Source organism: Microtus pennsylvanicus, chromosome 18, assembly GCF_037038515.1.
Source record: "Microtus pennsylvanicus isolate mMicPen1 chromosome 18, mMicPen1.hap1, whole genome shotgun sequence".
Taxonomy (NCBI): Eukaryota; Metazoa; Chordata; class Mammalia; order Rodentia; family Cricetidae; genus Microtus; species Microtus pennsylvanicus.
The window spans coordinates 2,493,967-2,511,621 of record NC_134596.1 but is presented as its reverse complement, the minus strand read 5'-3'; the positions used below and the strand labels follow the sequence as shown (position 1 = coordinate 2,511,621).

Here is a 17,655-nt window from a genome sequence, read left to right as displayed (position 1 = left end):
CAGATGGCTCCTAGGCCCACCCTCCCTGCCACGTGACCAGAGGGTTGTGCAATCCAGACCCCTCCCCGAGGGGATTTTTGAGGAGGGCCCCCGTGGCCCGCCCCTGGGGGGGGTGGGGGCTGGGCCAAAGTATATATAGGAGTAGTGGCCAAAGCCAGCCCAGCCTGCCCTGAACCACCATGCTTGCTCTGGAGGCTGCACAGTAAGTGGGTAATCCCCAAACCTGTACTTGGGACCCCCACCCCATCAGCACCCTCAGCTGTGCCCCCCCCAAGGCAGGTGATAAGGGGTGGCCTCACCGTCTGCAGAGGACAGTTCTCCCATCAGCTCTGTCTTCCTAGACAGGTTTCCAAAGATGGCATGTTCTGGAGACTCTCACCCCCATCCTGCCCCGGTCTCCCCAGGTGTGCCATCTGTCCTCTATCGCTTCATTTCTGGCGCTCTCTGCCCCTTGAGTTTTGTCTGTTTCTATTTCCTCCTGTCTAACTGTTACGCCCGGCTCCTGGCGCTACCCTGGCGGCCATGCCTTTGCTCTCTTCCCTCAGTCTGTTTCTAGCCCTGCTCTTCAGGGTGTTGCTTCCTCTGGTCTCAGCAGGACTTGCGAAGACACTCAAACCAAGCTCTCTGGCCACCCTGTCCCCAGGCAGCTGGGGACTTTCTCCCTCTTACTTTCCTTGTCTCCCCCACAGTGTGCATGCAAATCCCAAGGGTAGTGGGGGACATTTGCCTGGCACCCGCCCCCTACTTCCTGTCCTAATGGGGCTGTGGGGGTGACTGTGGGAAGGCTGGGCGCACACAAGGACAGCCAGCAGACTGCAGAGCTGTGGTGATCACAGCTGCCACCACCTCCCCTGTGGGCCCCACAACCACTTTGAGGCTCAGGTGGCTGAGGGCAGCCCTGACATGCCCCTGTGTCTCTCCCCAACCAGGCTGGACGGCCCACATTTGAGCTGTTTGGTGAGTCTGAGCCCCGGGGAGGGTGGGGGGTGCCTGTGTGGCCTGCAGGACGGACCTCACTAAGATCTACTTCTGCCTCAGTTTCCAGTCTCTGTCTCCCCAGACCTCCATCCCCACCTCATCTGTGACTTGAGGCTACTTCGTTGACCTTGTGTTCCTGTCTAGTTCATGTTCTCTATGTACAGTCCTGTGTTGGGGTTATGGATCTTACATCTTTTAACTGTAGGATCGAGGACACCCAACTATGTTCCTCAACACTTGACTCTCAACACAACAATGAGACCTTTTCTGTGGTAGAAAGAAGTCCCCACTTCTTTGAGTTTTGTTGGACTTTTTTGTTTGTTTCGTTTTAATTGAGACAGGATCTCTCAACGTAGCTCTGTTTTCAAACTCATGATCCTCCTGCCTCAGTCTTCAGAGTGCTGAGGATTATACCTGTAAGATACCTGCTGTTGGTTGTTTAAAACTGATGTATTGTGTGTGTATCAGGGAGTGTCCTCATTGTGTACACTGTTGTAGCCATTAATAGACCCAGATTAGAAAAATCTCATCATTCTAGAACATTCACTGGTATCCCTATGTGATCTCATCCAGTATGTTACACTGATTCATTTGAAGTTGTAAATGATTCGTGCATAGGTCTTTTGGGCGCCTGCCCTCTTCCCACCCACAGCGTGTTAGGTACCTGTCCTTTTTGCTGCATGGTTGGCCACCCACCAGTAAACCCTACAGCCTCGGGCTGCTCCATCTGCCTGCGTGAGCAGGAGGGTGTGCGGGAGTCATCTGCAGGGACTTCAGAGTTCATTTGCTCTGCTCTTCCAGTGGCTGTGGCTGAAACAACACACGCTTCTTGAGATGAACTGGTGTCCTGGGCTAGAGAAGGTGTGCATGCCTGTCACCCCAGGGTGAACACCGCTTCAAGTTCTGGGCCAGCCTGGGCTACAGAGGGAGTTCCTAGGTACCAGTTGTACACTGGGAACTACTAGGGTTCCTTGAGGGTCACAGCCATGGCAGACGCTAGCTTCTGGGTGTCCCTTCTTCAGGGATTCGGTGTCTGTCTCTGTTTGTTTCTGTCCTTCCTCTCAACTCTCAGTGTCCCAAAGGCTGGGGAGTGGGGAGTCTCCGAGGTCTGGGATGACTCTGTCTTCACCCCAGCAGTACCCAGAAGGTGTCTTCTATGACCTGGACAGCTGCAAGCCCTTCAGTTACCCAGATTCAGATGGGGGTCCTGGTGAGTGACCCAGCTTCCTAGCACCCTGGGCTCCCTTCACGCGGGGGAGGGGGTGAGGTCTACAGGAGCGCTCCCTCAACATGGCAGCCCCTCCCCAAGCCACCTCCCTACCCGTCCCAGTCCATCTGCTCCCCCATGCAAATTCTGGGGTCGGAGATTTGCACAGCTTACAAAGGCCCCTCTGTGTGGGATCTTGAGGGTGCCTGTCTTCTGCCCACCTTCGATTACTGGCTCTGACCCTTCTTTTAGACTCCACATGGGGCTGGACAGAGGCCCCACCTGCCTCCGCCATCAACCCCTATGAAGTCTTCGACCCCGCTACGACTGCCTTTGCCCACTCTCAGGCTGTGCAGCTCTGTTACGGTCATGGTCTCAGCCCCTCTGCCTACGGCCCCGTGGGGACCCTTGACCCAGCCTCGAGCTTGGAGGCTCCAGGGCCTGGCCTCCAGGTGTACCCCTCAGAGGACTTTGTCAGCCAGGTGAGGGGCAGGAATTGCTTGGAGGAAGACTTCCCTCCTCGTATTTCTTATGCAACTCTCTGAAATGAACTTCTGGACTGTATCTGGGTGGGGGATACAAGGACGCCCTTCCGAGGTAGTTCCTGGACCCATGTCATCTTCTGACTGTGTAGTTTTGGGCAACTGCCTTAACTTCTCTGTGTATTGAGATAACCAAGGCCAGTGTCCACACTGTACAGGAAGATAGTAAGGGCTGCAGAGGTGTGTATGTGTGCGGGGGAGAATGAGGGAGTGATGTAGAGGTGACCCTGGTCTCCCACAGACTCTGGGCCCCTTGGCTACCCCGTACCCCAGCCCTGTGCTGTCAGAGGAAGAAGACATTCTGCTGGACAGCCCTGCCCTGGAGGTCTCAGACAGCGAGTCAGATGAGGCCCTCTTGGCTGGCACGGAGGCAGGTATGTGGGGTGGTAAATTGGTGGGGACACTGACTGTGGGTCAGGGAGGGCCTGAAGGAACCAAGGTTCCCTAAGTACGTACTAACGGCTCCCAAGGAAGTTCCCAGATCCTTGCTACTTGTTGGCTATATGACCTTGGCCAAGGGCACTATCCTCTCTGTGCCCTGGTTTCCATTGTGCACCAAACCACAGTAACAGCAAGAGAGAGCTACTCCCAATCAGTTACCCTCTTCTCGTACCTCTGTCAAGTTATTCTCTATTGGACAACAGTTTCCTGTATATAAAACCTACTATTTTATACATCCTCACACCCTAATTCCTCACTTTGGGGATTCTAGGCAAGGCGCTCGATCACCAAGCCATACCCCAGCCCTCTTTTTACTTTTAAAAGACAGTCTCAACTAAGTTGCCCAGGCTGGCCTTGAACTTGTGATCCCCTTTCTCAGTCTCTGGAATAGTTAGAATAACTAGGTTCGAATCAACCAGGCCTGACTCAATTGTAGGGGGCTGTAGACTTGGGGGGGGCGTCCCATCAACGGACTTCCCCTCGTAACGTGGGTACCTAATACCCTACAGGTGCCCGCAAGAAACTGCGCCTCTACCAGTTCCTGCTGGGACTGCTGCTGCGCGGGGACATGCGCGAGTGCGTGTGGTGGGTGGAGCCGGGTGCCGGAGTCTTCCAGTTCTCCTCCAAGCACAAGGAGCTGCTGGCTCGCCGCTGGGGCCAGCAGAAGGGCAACCGCAAGCGCATGACGTACCAGAAGCTGGCGCGTGCACTGCGCAACTATGCCAAGACAGGCGAAATCCGCAAGGTCAAACGCAAGCTCACCTACCAGTTCGACAGCGCCCTGCTGCCAACTACCCGGCGCGCCTGAGTGCCCCGCTACGACCCCTTTCTAGCCCCCAGGCCCTAGTGTCCATGGAGCCCCGTATGGGGGCAGTAGGCTGCCAGGGTCCTCAGGTCTCACCAGGGCCTCCCCAGCGTCCCCCGTGCCATGTATGGGATTCCCCAGGATGGTCGTGTTTAAGGGGAGTGTCTCACGACCCACTGGTCATTCTACTTGCTCCAAGAATGGCAGGTTTCTCTGCGGGGGGCTCCTGGTGGTGTTTGCAGTTCCGGAATCCACATTGGTACTTGCTGCGAGCCCTGTGATCACACACGTCATTGCACCAGCAGGTGGCGCTGTCTACAGCCCCCAAACCTTGTTTGTGTGTGTGTGTGTGTGTGTTGGGTGGGTGGGTGCGGGTCCCTCTGTGCTGCCCTGAGGCCCTGCTCAGATCTGAGATCTAATTATGTCTTTATGTCTGGAGCCTTCTGAGAACCCTGTGCCATCTATGACTTTTCTCTGTGTCCATCCATGACTTTGTTTGAAACAAGGTCTCACTATTTAGCTCAGGGTGGCCCCCAACTTGTGACAATCCTCTTGCCTCAGTCTCCTAAGTGCTGGTATTACAGGGGCACAACACCATACCAGGCCTTTTCTTTTTTTTGAGACAAGGTTTTACTGTGTAGTCCATGCTGTCTTCAAGCTCGTGGTGATTCTCTTGCCTCAGCCTTCCCTCGGGACCCTCTGGGATCTGAGATGACTTCTTGAGGAGGGTGGGGGTGGGACTGAAGCCTTCTGGGGTCCTTTGTCATATGGGAAGTTCTCCAACATCCTAGGCTCCTGGCTGCCCTGAGGTCACATACTGACTCTCTTGTTTGAGGGGCCACCTGTGTTGTACGTCAGGATCATTCTAGCCCCTGGCCAGTTTGGGGGGTGTGGCAAGGCCAGCGCCTGTTATTTTTGAGACTGGGTGGCAGGTAGCTCAGGCTGGCCTTGAACCTGCCACGAAGCTGAGGATGGCCTTGAGCTCCTCCCTCGAGCTCCTGCCTCCGCCAGAGTGCTCAGATCCTGGCACCATCACGAGCCTGTTTCTTTTCTTTTTCATAAGTCAGGGTCTATCTGTGTGGGCCAGGCTGGCTTTAAACTCATAACAGTCTTCCTGCCTCGGGGTCCAGCGCGCTAGGGTTCTGAACATGTTCCACCACACCCCGCTTACCCCACGCCATCACTAGCCAGGCTTCTAAAGCTGGCCACCCCCCACCCACAAGGCAGGCAAATTAAGTCCCTGCAGGTGTTGTCTGCAGAGAAAAGCACTCTACAGTGAGCTTTCAGACTAGGGAGCTCTCCCACAGTCCAGACCTCTGGCCAGATGTTCTGTGTGCAGAGGCCGGGACCAGTCCCTTCCCAGTGCCTGCTGTCTCACCCCGTGACCACGCTCAGCTGCCTGTTCCAGCCCAGTCTTTTGACGTGCTGGATACAGCCAGCTGTAGGCCAACCTGGCTCGAATTGTGAGGTTCTCATTGGGCCCTCATAGCAGAATCAGAACCCAAGGCTTTGAGCCTGAGCAGGCTGGGCCATCCAGGCCTAGGTCCCTCTGAGAAAGAGGAGGAAGAGGGCCTCCTTGAAACCCTGATGAACCTGGGACACACCTTAACTCAACTCTGGGTCACCAGGACGGGAAAGAAGAATCATGGAAGATGTTCATGTGACCAAGGACAAGCTGGCACCAAATAGAATTCTTTCTTCAAAAGCCAACATCACTATACATGGATAATAAATAAAATCCTAAATAAAGTTTACAGCTGTGCTGGGACCCTTCATCAGGCTCTGGCCTGCCTCACTACAGGACCTGGCTGGTACTGAGGCTGAGGGTAGCTGCAGTGAGGGGGTAGATGAGAGAAGGCAGAGGTACCATGGGGCGGTAGGCCAGGCTAGGTCTTGAATGGTGAAATCACTGGGCTTCCCAGCTCTTCTTTCCGTCCACTCCTCCATTCCAGGCTTTTGGCTTTGGTGTGTTCGTTTTTTTAAGATAGGAGCGTTCTTACACTGCAGTTCAGGCTGACCTCAAAGTCACACCAATCGCCCTCTCTTTTTGTTCAGCCTCTGGAATTCCGGGATATGGGGCGTGCCACGATCCTGGGCCACTGTGCAACTTGCCTGCTCCTTCGAGAGTGAGATGGAAGTTTGCGGGGCAGCCAAAGGCGTCAAAGGGAGGCTGCCTACTGGTTGGCTTAGTGCCCCCAGGGGCGGGCAAGTTTCCAGCTTCGGGGATTTTGCACAATGGAGGAGAGGGAGGGGCGCAGGAAGAGAAAAAGGGAGGCAGCTTGTCTTGGTTCCCTTGGACCCTGACCCAGTCCTTTCCTCTGATCCCTTCTGGGCCAGTCACACCTGTGGTACTATCCTAAGCCTCTCTCCTTGTCTTTACTTCCTCCACTCTCTGGTGCTGGGAAGGAGCCGGCCCGGGCAGCCCTCCAAGGCCTTCCCGGCCTCTCTGCACCCGGCCAGTGACCGGCAGTCGGCCAGGCCACTCCCAGGGGGCCCGCACCAGGACAGGGCGGGAGGGACACCAAGACCTCCTTCCCCCGGCAGGCACCCGTCCTGCCTACGCGGAGAAACCGGACTCTCTCGCGCGGCTCTGGTTTCTAGAAAACTCCTGACTCGGGATGGCTAAGAAAGGCTTCCAGGACCTACCCCTCCCTCGCCCTGTGCACCTGAGACCCCCTAGCCTTCTTCTGGTCCTCCCCCAGGACTAGTTGGCCCCTCCTCACACTCCTCCTCCGGTCCTTCCCAGGATCCAGTATTCCCCTCCTCCTTCACCTCCTTCTTTTTTCTCTTTCTTTGCCCCCCATCCCGGGACACAAGTGCCCTCTCTGTCCCCGCTCCCCATCTTGTGCACTGCCTGCTCCCTTCTCCTCCCCCACCCTCATTTCTCCAGAACCTAAGGATCTGGGCCCCTGCGCCCCCAGCCTCTGGAGGCCCAGACCCCCTCCTTCTGAGGTCACGCAGTCTCCACCTTTGTACCTCCCACAGACTCATGTGTCCAAGTTCCCCCAGCCCATCCCCACTGGGGCGTTGGCATCCGGCCACCCCTCTCTGTCTACTAGCTATTTCTCGCCCTTTAGAGCATGCGGGAGGAATGTGGGGCGGCCCAGGGCTGCCTCCTGGGAATCTTGAGCCTCCATAAAGGGCCCCTCCTAGGAACCCACCTGTCCCTGCTAGGGCCTGGCTAGAGCCACTGCGGTCCCAATCCTGGGAGCCCGAGGAGGTCGCCGACATGCCTGAGGCTAAACCAGGTGGCTGGCCAGAAACCTTACTGGGAGTTGGGTGGGAGACGGCCTGCCGACAGGGGATGTCTCTTCCGTGGGAGGAGGGGGTCCTTTGCCTTCTCTTACCTCTAGGTAGAGTGTGGGTTCCTTGCCTGCTTGGGGAAGAGAGGCCCCTTCTCGGTGCGCGGATGGGTTCCTTCCTGATGCAGGGTGATGGGGTCTTGTGTCTGTGTAGCAGTCATTCTTCCTCCAGGCACCGGGTAGAAATCTCAGCTAATTATAAATTGGGTTCGGTTTTCTCTCTCTCCCTCCCTCCCTCTCTCCTTATTTTCATCCCTTCTTTTCTCTTCTCCCCTCTCCTCTCTCCTTCAGTTCTCCAGGCTGGTCTCAAACTCACTCTCCAGCCCAGACTGACTTGGAAGTCCCAGTCTGTTTTGGGGGAGAGGGTGTTTCAAGATAGGGTTTCTCTGTGTAGCGCTGGCAGTCCTGGAACTCACTCTGTAGACCAGGCTGGCCTCAAACTCAGAGAGCCACCTGCCTCTGCCTCTGGAATGCTGGGATTAAAGGCGTGCGCACCACCGCCCGGCCAGAAGTCCCATTCTTACTGCCTCAGTCTCTGAAGAACTGGGTGAGAGGCATGCACCCCCATTCCCAGCTAGGGGCTCCTTTTCTTGAGGCTCAAGGGGTCTTGCTTGTACACTGCTGGGGCTCAGTTTAGGGCTAGGATCCTCTCCAGGTGGGAGAGCACCCTCGAGGGAGTTGCGTCGAGTTCACTGAGCGAAGATTGGGTACTTTCTAGATCATGAGGTGCGTCTATGACACAGTGGGGCTTCATGTACATGGAGTGAGAATTTTCTGCGTAAAGACGAGACCCCCTTTGGTGTGAAAGTCGGACTTGTCGCAGGGAATATGGGTCTCTCCCGTGTGTGGAACCCTTTTCTCCTGCTATGATGGGGACGAAATCCAGAGCCTCTTGCCTGCTGGGCACCCACCAGCTCTGTCCCGGCACCCCAGTCTCTCTCCAGGGCAATTAGGAGTACTCCTTGGGGGGGCAAAGGCAGTCTGTAAGGTGGCTGGGGCTTTCTCTTTTTGTGGAAATGGGCATTGCACCCAAACCCTGGCATCACCTTCCCCAACCAGGTTGAGGTCGCCACCAGCTCCTTGCAGAGACTGACCCATGGGTCAGTGACCTGTACCATAGGAGACTGCTGTGGTCAGCACCAGTGTCCAGTTTCTATCCCAGGGGAAGGGCTAATTATACCCCAAACCTGAAAGGTCAGACTGGTGGCCAGAGTCTGGGGTGAGGCTATGAGGGGAGGGGGAACCTGATTCCACAGTCAGGGTGAGGATCAACTTATGCCTGGAATGGGGGTCTGGACCCCGGGTCTGGACCCCGGTTCTGAGGAAGGAGGTCTGGGTCTAGACTCTGGGCAGGGGGAGGAGAGCACCATGGGTGCTGAAGTCTCAACATCTGTGTTACAGCAGCCAAAAAGGCCCCCAAAGGCAAGGATGCGCCAAAGGAAGCGCCAAAGGAAGCTCCTGCTAAGCCAGATTCTGCAGAGCCCCCCAAAGGTGAGGTGCCCTCTGGGGCTCTGCCAACTGTCTCCTCCTGGCCCTTCTGCACACTGGCCCTAGCCTTTCCTGATCTCTTTCTGGTAGCTGTCTCCACACAGTCCTGCCTGGCTTCCCAGCACCCCACCCAGGCTGGCACCGCACCCTGAGCCCCCAAAAGCTATGTTCGTATTTACATGTCCTTTACCCGAAAGTCCTTTCCATTCTGGCTATAACCTGCTGGTCCACAGATGGGGAAACTGAGGCCCAAGGGGCTGACAGAGCCTAGCAAAGCCTATGCTTCTGGATAAATGTAAGCCATACCATAATCTCTGCCTTCTGAGCAGAGGGGTTCCTGTGTGTGTGTGTGTGTGTGTGTGTGTGTGTGAGGGAGAGAGAGAGAGAGAGAGAGAGAGAGAGAGAGAGAGAGAGAGAGAGAGAGAGAGAGAGAGAGAGAGATCCTTATAGCTGTAGCTGTCCCGGAACTCACTCTGTAAACCAGACTGGCCTCAGACTCACAGAGATCCTCCTGCTTCTGCCTCCTGAGTGCTGGGATTAAAGGCATGTACCACCACCACCACCACCCAGTGATCATAGGGGTTCTTATTAATCCCAGAACTCTTCCCAAAGAGGTCCTCTGCTTCCCCCTAAACCACTGCTGACACCCTAATCCCTAATCCTTTCTCCTGAGCAGAGGCCCCACCTGAGGACCAATCCCCAACTGCAGAGGAGCCCACAACAGGCATTTTCCTGAAAAAGCCAGACTCTGTGTCAGTGGAGACTGGTGAGCCCTGGAGTTGAACAGCCTAGAACCCGAGTGTGAGGGAGGAGAGCTGGGGAGGACTCCTGGATCAGAGCCCCTGGGTCTGAGAGAGAAGGGCTGGGTCTCTGGAGAGCTGGTTCCTCAGTGCCTCCTTCCTCCAGGAACGGACACGGTGATTCTGGCCAAGGTGAACGGGAAGGAGCTCCCGGGCAAGCCTACCGTCAAGTGGTTCAAGGGGAAGTGGCAGGAGCTGAGCAGCAAGAGCGGAGCCCGATTCGCCTTCAAGGAATCCCATGACTCTGACAGCAATGTGAGACCCCGGTGGGACCAGAGGGGTGCAGCACCCCCTCGAGGGAGCCAGTGCCTCAGGTGGTGGTTGAGGCCCTGCTAGAGCAGTGTAGAGGGCATAGCCACATATTTCTCACCTCTTTAGAGGCCTTAGGAGTCAAGATCCTGTCCCAGAGAACTCTGCTTTGGGGCCAGGTGGAGATTTGGGGACTGTGAGTCAAAGCACCATGACCCTGTCCCCCCCCCCGCCCCCCAGGTGTACACCGTGGAACTCCACATCGGGAAAGTGGTCCTAGGGGACCGCGGGGATTACCGTCTAGAGGTCAAAGCCAAGGACGTCTGCGACAGCTGCTCTTTCAATGTGGACGTGGAGGGTATGCTGGGGGGTGGGGAGACAGGGACGCTGGCGGGTGGGGGGTTCTCCACTGAGCTGGCGTGGATGCAGGCGTGGAGGTGGCGCGGTCCCACTCTCTTGGAGGAAAGGGTCAAGACTTTGTAATGGTGGGGACAAGGTCTCCAGGCTTTGTGTAGAAGGAGGTACTAGACTTACAGGTGTTTAGCAACTTGGGGTACACATGAAAAAGTTTAGGAAGCTTCCAGGTTTGTGAGCTGAGGGCTTGGGTAATTAGGGCCCCCTGCCTCATAGAATCTGGGTGCATGGGTTCAGCACGAGGTGCATAGACCAGGCAGGTTTAGGAGAAAGCAGGAGTCCTGCAGCCTCTGGGGTTTTACATACAGCTCAGTGTGTGGGGTTTGAAAGTGAGGGGCTGAAGGAATGAGACTCCCCTGGCCTGGGGAGCAAGGACCAGCTGGCCAGGAGGGTGGGACATGGTACCCAGGGAAGTGGAACTCCAAAGGGTACATGCCTTTCACCCAGCCCGAGGCTGAGGCAGGGTGACTAATGCCAGCCCCACATGAGCCTGGGGTTCACAGTGAGATCTTGTCTCAAGATACAAAATACTGGGGGAGGGGGTGCAGTGTTTTTTCTTCTAGGTCAGCCAGGGCTACATAGTGAGACTCTATTTCAAACACACACACACACACACACACACACACACACACACACACACACGGGGAAGGAAGGGAGAGAAAGCACTGTCTAGGCCTTCAGAGATGGTGCACTGGCCCAGAAGGTGGAGGAAAGGGTACCTAAGAGGCTGGGACTTGTGAATGTCTGGACAGGATGTCCTGCCTTTACCTTACTCCTTCTTCTCACCTGTTCCCAGCCCCCAGGCAGGACTCATCTGGTCAGAACCTTGAGAACTTCAAACGCTCGTGAGTGCCCCCGGTCCCGGGAAGAGGTGCCCATTGGCACTCAGAATCAAGGGACACTTTTCCTTGGGAGGTGGAGATAGAGGGCAAGGAGTGGGGACGCTTGGATGGATCTTTGTGGGGTTCACAACTCTCTTAATGATTACAGGGGTGATGGGAAGTCAGAAGACGCGGGTGAACTGGATTTCAGCGGCTTGTTGAAGAAGAGGTGAGTTGGCCTAGCTGGCAGATAGGGACAGGTGGGGTCTTGGGAGAGGGACGATGGCCAGACAGCCAACATCTCTTTTCTTATCAACCTCCCTGGGTTTTCTCCTATTCTACCCACCTTCCCTTCTTTCTCCTCTTTTTCTTTTCTTCTCTGTGTGGTGTATGAGAGTGTGGGGGTTGGGGGAGGGGTTGAGTTCGTGTCTTCTATCACTCCCCACCGTCTCTGTCTTTCTTTCTTTGCTGTATTTTGAGACAAAGTCTCCCGATATAGCTTCGACTGGAGTTTGCTATGTAGATCCATCTGGACTCAGATTCATAGAGATCCGTCTGCCTTGGGCATTCAGTTGCTGGGACCAAAGGTGTGCGCAACCACACCTGGCCTTTCACTTTTTTTTTTTTTTGCGATGGAGTCTCTCACTGAACTTGGAATTCAATAAGCTGACTAGAGAAAGCTAACAAAGTCCAATGTGTTTGTCCACATGAGTGCAGTACCTGTGGAGGCCAGAAGAGGGTGTTGGACCCCTTAGAACTGGAGCTACAGGTGGTTGTGAGTTGCCTGGTGTGAGCGCTGGGCACTGAAGCTAGGTTCTCCAGAAAAGCTGTGTGTGTTCTTAACTGCGAATCATCCCCTCCAGTCCACACCCTGCTTTCACAGACTTGGGTCCTAATGCAGCAAGCACTTAGCCCAGAGCCATTCCTTCAGCCTCTACCCCTAGGTTTTCTGTTTACTCCAAAACTATCTCCTCCTCATCATCTCACCAGCCCATCCACACCTACCCCTTCCTATAATGCCATCCAGTCAGCCATCTGCTCAGCAAGCCTCAACCTTTTCACCCCTGAAGCCACCAGCCCTGCACCCGGCTCAGACAAGCTTCCAACCTATCACCCACCCATCACGAATCCATCCACTCATCCTCCATCCACATAGCTAACTACCTCTCCATCTTCCAGCCTGTCTGTCCTCTCCACACTCTTCTCCCCACCAGCTTCCCAGTTCTCTATCTCATCTGCCATTATACTCAGATATCCATTTGTCAGTGTGTCTGTCTGCTCCACAGTCACGCCCTCCACCGTCCACCCGTCCACTCCACACTCACGCCCTGCACCGTCCACCCGTCCACTCCACACTCACGCCCTGCACCGTCCACCCGTCCACTCCACACTCACGCCCTGCACCGTCCACCCGTCCACTCCACACTCACGCCCTGCACCGTCCACCCGTCCACTCCACACTCACGCCCTGCACCGTCCGCCCGTCCACTCCACACTCACGCCCTCCACCGTCCGCCCGTCCACTCCACACTCACGCCCTGCACCGTCCGCCCGTCCACTCCACACTCACGCCCTGCACCGTCCACCCGTCCACTCCACACTCACGCCCTCCACCGTCCACCCGTCCACTCCACACTCACGCCCTGCACCAATAAAACAAGGCACTTATATACCAACTCCCTCCCTCCTTGTCTATTCAACTGAACTTGCACCTTTCCCCCAACAGCACCGAGCATTCTATCCAGACTTCTGCTCCCCCACATCCAGCCAGCATTTTCCTTTCACCCCGTCACTGACACACCCAACCCCTTGCAGCTTTCTATCAAATTGAACAATGAGAGGTTGGGACTCTGTAGGTAAAAAAATAACTGGACTGGGGCTGTGAAGACAACTCAGTCAGTAAAGTGGTTGTCGTGTACCCGAGAAGACCCAAGTTCAAATCCCCAGCCCCTGTAAAAGCTATGTGTAGAGCTACACTTCTGTCATCCCAGCAGGCGAAATGGAATAGGTTCCTGGAGTTTGTTGGCCAGTCAGCCTAGACAATCAGTGAGCTCCAGGTTCAGTGAGAGAACAACCACATCTCAAATTATAAGCTGGGCTAGGGAGATGGCTCAGTGAGTGGGCAAGGGTGCCTGTCGCCATGCCTGATGGCCTGCATGCAGTCCTTGGAAACCACATGATGGGGAGAGAATGGACTCCTGAAAGTTGTTCTCTGACTTTTGCATACATGCTGTGATATGTGAGTATACATGCGGGTGCATGCATGCATGCGCGCGCGCGCACACACACACACACACACACACACACACACACAAGAGTTAAAAACATTTTAAGAAGTGAGGTAGAGGAATGACTGAGGAAAGACCTGAGACTTCAGGCTCTGCACACCGATGCACATGTGCACACACACACAGGAGTGGGTAGTATGACAATTTACTCTTGTTTTCCAGCACACTTAGTCTCTCCTGTATCCACTAGAGTGTCGGCCATGTGCCTCCCTTCATGGCTCCAGTTTCCCCACTGACAGCTCCTCTACTGATCCGTTCCTCTGATCAATGCCCGCTCAGCCATTTCTGTCATCCTAGCCGGACACGCGTGTACCCTGCTATGCTCTATACATCCTTCTGTTTACCTGTCCTCTCACCTTCTGCTCTCAATATCAACATAATATTCATGTCCCAAGTTCAGCCATGTACCTACTCTGTCCCTTCCTTCTTCCTTCCTGAAGATTCTCGCTTGCATTTCTTCCTCCATGCACCGCACATCTTGTGAGGCCAGCTGTCCTCTAGGTGCTGGGCAGAGATGGAGACACAGAGAAGCCCCACTTGATCCTGGGCTGACTCCTTCAATACCATGGGAAGACATGACAGATCCAAAGACAGGGACACGCACAAGGCAGTTTGGTGTGGTTGGAGGAAGTGTGTCAGGGCAAGAGCAGATCACTGCCTTGGAGAACCATAGATGCCTCGTAGAGAAGAAAGCACTGGCATTAGGGTCTGTGGGATGGAGAGGGGCACAAGGCAGGGACATCAGAGGCTGGAAGCGGCAAAGAGCTTTGAGAGGCAGAGAAGAGCCTGGAGTGCTAATGGCAGGGCATACATCTGGTTTGGATGCTGGGGGGTGAGGGTAGAAAGGTGGGTTGGTTGGTGACGGCCAGGATGAGGAGCTGGGGTTCCCTCCTGGAGGCAGTGGGGAGTCACAGCAATGCTTAGAACAGGGAGGACATGGTTTCTGGTGTGCATGTTGGAAATGTTCTGTGCAGACCATGGGTAGAAAAACCTAGAAAGGAAGGTGACTGATAAATATTTGCTGGATAAATATTTGATGGATAAGTGAATGGGTAGATGGGTAGGAAGGTGAAGGGATGAATGGATGAGTGGATGGAGGAATGGATAGATGGATGAGTGTGTGGGTAGATGGGTAGGAAGGTGAAGGGATGGATGAGCGGATGGAGGGATGGATGAGTGTGTGGGTAGATGGGTAGGAAGGGGAAGGGATGGATGAGCGGATGGAGGGATGGATGAGTGTGTGGGTAGATGGGTAGGAAGGTGAAGGGATGGATGGATGATTGGGTGGAGGGATGGATGAGTGTGTGGGTAGATGGGTAAGAAGGTTTAGATGACTACTTGGATGAACGAAACAATGAAATTGATATGAAAATGGATGGAAGGATGGGTGGACGGGTGAGCGGGGGAAGGGATAGAGAGTGGATTAAGGGTAGCTGTTTACTTGGTTAGGTGAATGGGTGGGTTGATGAAGATATGTGGACAGAAGGGTAGTGGGGATTGGATGGATAGAAGATGGATGAGTGGGGAGAGAAGTGAGGAAGAGCGGGAAGGATGACGGGGTGATAAACGAATGGGTGCTTTATGGTTAGATGAATGGACAGATGATGGGGGAGGTAGGGAGGGAAGGATGAGTGAGTGAGTGTTCAGATGGACGGTAGGATACCTGGACAACTGGATAGGTGGATGAACTGATAGTGAATAGATATGTGGGTAGTGGATAAATAAATGGAGAGATGGATTTATTGAGGGAAGGGAAAGTGGAAGGAGAGATGGATGGATGATAAATGGGAGAAGGGTGAATAATGGATAAGTGGATGGGTATCCAGGTGAATGTGCAGAATTCAGGGATGTATAGGTGAATAAATTAGAGGGTGTATGGATGGATAGATGTGGGGATAGATGATTGATGTGTGGGTGAGGGCTGGATAATTGAGGTGTGGCTAGATGAGTGGATAAAAGGGGGAAAGAAGATGCTTGGCCAATAACCCAAGTGGGAAAGAACAAGGCTCAGAGTTACAGGTAACTGATTGTGGGGGTGGGGCACCTTAGCCACCTCATTACTGTGTCCCTGCTCCCCCAGGGAAGTAGTTGAGGAGGAGAAGAAGAAGAAGAAAGATGATGATGATCTGGGCATTCCCCCAGAGATTTGGGAGCTCCTGAAAGGGGCCAAGAAGAGCGAGTATGAGAAGATCGCCTTCCAGTATGGCATCACTGATCTCCGGGGCATGCTGAAGCGCCTCAAGAAGGCCAAGGTGGAGGTCAAGAAGAGTGCAGGTCAGCATTGACCCGAGGGAGATGGGATTGTCCTGGAGTCCCCCAACACTGGGGACATCTGTATCCCGGATCCAGGACAAGTGGTGGGCCTCACTCTCAAAGGTCTCTAAGTCCACAGGAGGCCTCCAGACTTGACATGGGAGAGACCAAGGTCTGGGAGGAAGACCTGGCTCCTCTGGAGATGATCAGGGCAAAAAGAAACTCTTTTCTGTAGTAGGAGGAACGGCGGGCTGCATTCTGCCTGGCTCCCAGCTGCCTGGCTAGCTAATGCCCCGAAATAATTACATGGAAACTGTATTCTTTTAAACACTGCTTGGCCCATTAGTTTTAGCCTTTTACTGGCTAACTCTCACATCTTGCTTTAACCCATTTCTAATAATCTGTGTACCACCACGAGGTGGTAGCTTACCGGTAAGATCCTAACCTGTGTCTGCCTCGGAGAGGAGAATCATGGCAACTGACTGACTAGGCTTCTTTCTCCCAGCATTCTGTTCTGTTTACTCCGCCTACCTAATTTTCTGTCCTATTAAAGGGCCAAGGCAGTTTCTTTATTTAACCAATGAAGTCATCACAAAACAGAAGAGTCCCACATCACTTTTTTCTACTCCCTGGTCTTCTGTCTTTGACACTGGTCATCTCTGTATCCTCTGGTCCTCCCTCTACCCTGTGGTCATCCCTCCATCCCTAGCCTTTACTAAGAAGTTGGACCCAGCCTACCAAGTAGACAGAGGCAACAAGATCAAGCTGGTGGTGGAGATCAGTGATCCAGACCTTCCTCTCAAGTGGTTCAAGAATGGCCAGGAGATCAAGCCAAGCCTCAAGTATGATCAGGGGAACTGCTGCACGGGCGGTCTGCCGTGAATGTCCAGAAGTAAGCATGGGTTCCCACCTTCCCTGTTGGCTCTCACACCAGGTATGTGTTTGAGAATGTGGGGAAGAAACGAATTCTCACCATCAACAAGTGCACGCTGGCAGACGATGCTGCGTACGAGGTGGCAGTCAAGGATGAGAAGTGCTTCACCGAACTCTTTGTCAAAGGTGGGGCTGGCTCCACCTGAGTCTGGGGACGGAGGGAGGGGATCGAGTGGGTCCTGAGACTGCTGGCTTCCTCTCTCTCACTCCATAGAGCCTCCAATCCTGATCGTCACCCCACTGGAAGACCAGCAGGTGTTTGTGGGTGACCGAGTGGAAATGTCGGTAGAGGTGTCTGAAGAGGGTGCACAGGTCATGTGGTGAGCACAGCTGCCTTCAGGTTCTTCACCTCAGCCCTGGTCTCTAGCAGACCCAAAACTTCCTAGGAGGTTCTGATTTTTGTTCAGGGGGCACCTGAGACCTCAGTTAATGTCTTCAAATCCCCCTTTACTCATCTTTTCTCATCCACCCACCATCATTCTGTCTACCATACCTCTAGCCATGCATTTTATCCATGTATCCTTCTATAATCCATTCACCATCATCCTTCCACCCAATCATTACCAGCCCTTCATTCCATTCCACCTATCCATCCATCATCCTTCCACCCAATCATTACTAGCCCTTCATTCCATTCCACCCATCCATCCATCATCCCTCCACCCACCCACCCACCCATCCACTCATACATCCACCCACCCACCCATCCATCCACCTATTCATCCATCCACCTATTCATCCATCCATCCATCCACCCATCATCCCTCCACCCACTCATGCATCATCCATCCACCCATCCATCCATCCACCCATCATCCCTCCACCCACCCATCCATCATCCATCCATCCACCCATCCATCCATCCATCATCCATCCATCCATCCATCATCCACCTATCCATCCATCATCCCTCCACCCACCCACCCACCCATCCACCCACCCTCCCACCCATCCACCCACCCATCCATCATCCATCCACCTATTCATCCATCCATCCATCCATCCCTCCACCCACACATCCATCATCCATCCATCCATCCACCCACCCACCCATCCATCCATCCATCCATTCATCCATCCACCCATCCATCATCCATCCATCTACCCATCCATCCACCCAGCCATCCATCATCC

At 54.3% G+C, this 17,655-nt stretch overlaps 2 protein-coding genes and 1 long non-coding RNA gene across 6 annotated transcripts in view; 2 read left to right on the top strand and 1 right to left on the bottom strand.

Moving 5' to 3' along the window:
* The first annotated feature begins 142 nt into the window (after positions 1–142).
* Positions 143–5,748, top strand: Spib (Spi-B transcription factor). Of its 4 annotated transcripts, none has more exons than XM_075953031.1 (6): positions 143–202; positions 930–957; positions 2,116–2,188; positions 2,438–2,667; positions 2,969–3,101; positions 3,678–5,748. In XM_075953031.1, the coding sequence occupies exons 1-6, from the start codon at positions 180–182 to the stop codon at positions 3,974–3,976; spliced, it is 786 nt and encodes a 261-aa protein (XP_075809146.1). In that variant the 5' UTR covers positions 143–179; the 3' UTR covers positions 3,977–5,748. The 4 variants fall into 4 exon arrangements, with proteins under 4 accessions (XP_075809146.1, XP_075809145.1, XP_075809143.1 ...); XM_075953030.1 differs by having other exon boundaries at positions 163–202; positions 2,113–2,188; XM_075953028.1 differs by lacking the exon at positions 143–202 and adding an exon at positions 231–404 and having other exon boundaries at positions 2,113–2,188.
* LOC142837744 (uncharacterized) lies at positions 5,635–7,697 on the bottom strand. The gene is made up of 2 exons (XR_012908335.1): positions 7,321–7,697; positions 5,635–6,091 (listed from the first exon to the last, which is right to left on the bottom strand). It is a non-coding gene; the product is annotated as an uncharacterized LOC142837744 (long non-coding RNA).
* Positions 7,113–17,655, top strand: part of Mybpc2 (myosin binding protein C2) — a 24,669-nt gene continuing 14,126 nt past the window's right edge. The window contains exons 1-11 of the mRNA XM_075953023.1: positions 7,113–7,221; positions 8,677–8,766; positions 9,440–9,529; positions 9,670–9,818; positions 10,053–10,170; positions 11,023–11,071; positions 11,217–11,276; positions 15,416–15,609; positions 16,298–16,430; positions 16,523–16,647; positions 16,736–16,841. Coding sequence (XP_075809138.1) covers positions 7,203–7,221; positions 8,677–8,766; positions 9,440–9,529; positions 9,670–9,818; positions 10,053–10,170; positions 11,023–11,071; positions 11,217–11,276; positions 15,416–15,609; positions 16,298–16,430; positions 16,523–16,647; positions 16,736–16,841 — 1,133 coding nt within the window. The 5' untranslated portion in view covers positions 7,113–7,202. The remainder of the gene's footprint in view (positions 7,222–8,676; positions 8,767–9,439; positions 9,530–9,669; positions 9,819–10,052; positions 10,171–11,022; positions 11,072–11,216; positions 11,277–15,415; positions 15,610–16,297; positions 16,431–16,522; positions 16,648–16,735; positions 16,842–17,655) is intronic.

Excerpts from the sequence above, each read along its gene's own strand:
- Spib (XM_075953028.1), top strand. The coding sequence starts at position 361 with ATGTTCTGGAGACTCTCACCCCCATCCTGCCCCGGTCTCCCCAG. Across the intron at positions 2,668-2,968 it reads CAGAGGACTTTGTCAGCCAG|ACTCTGGGCCCCTTGGCTAC; the intron begins GTGAGGGGCAGG and ends GGTCTCCCACAG. Across the intron at positions 3,102-3,677 it reads CTTGGCTGGCACGGAGGCAG|GTGCCCGCAAGAAACTGCGC; the intron begins GTATGTGGGGTG and ends AATACCCTACAG.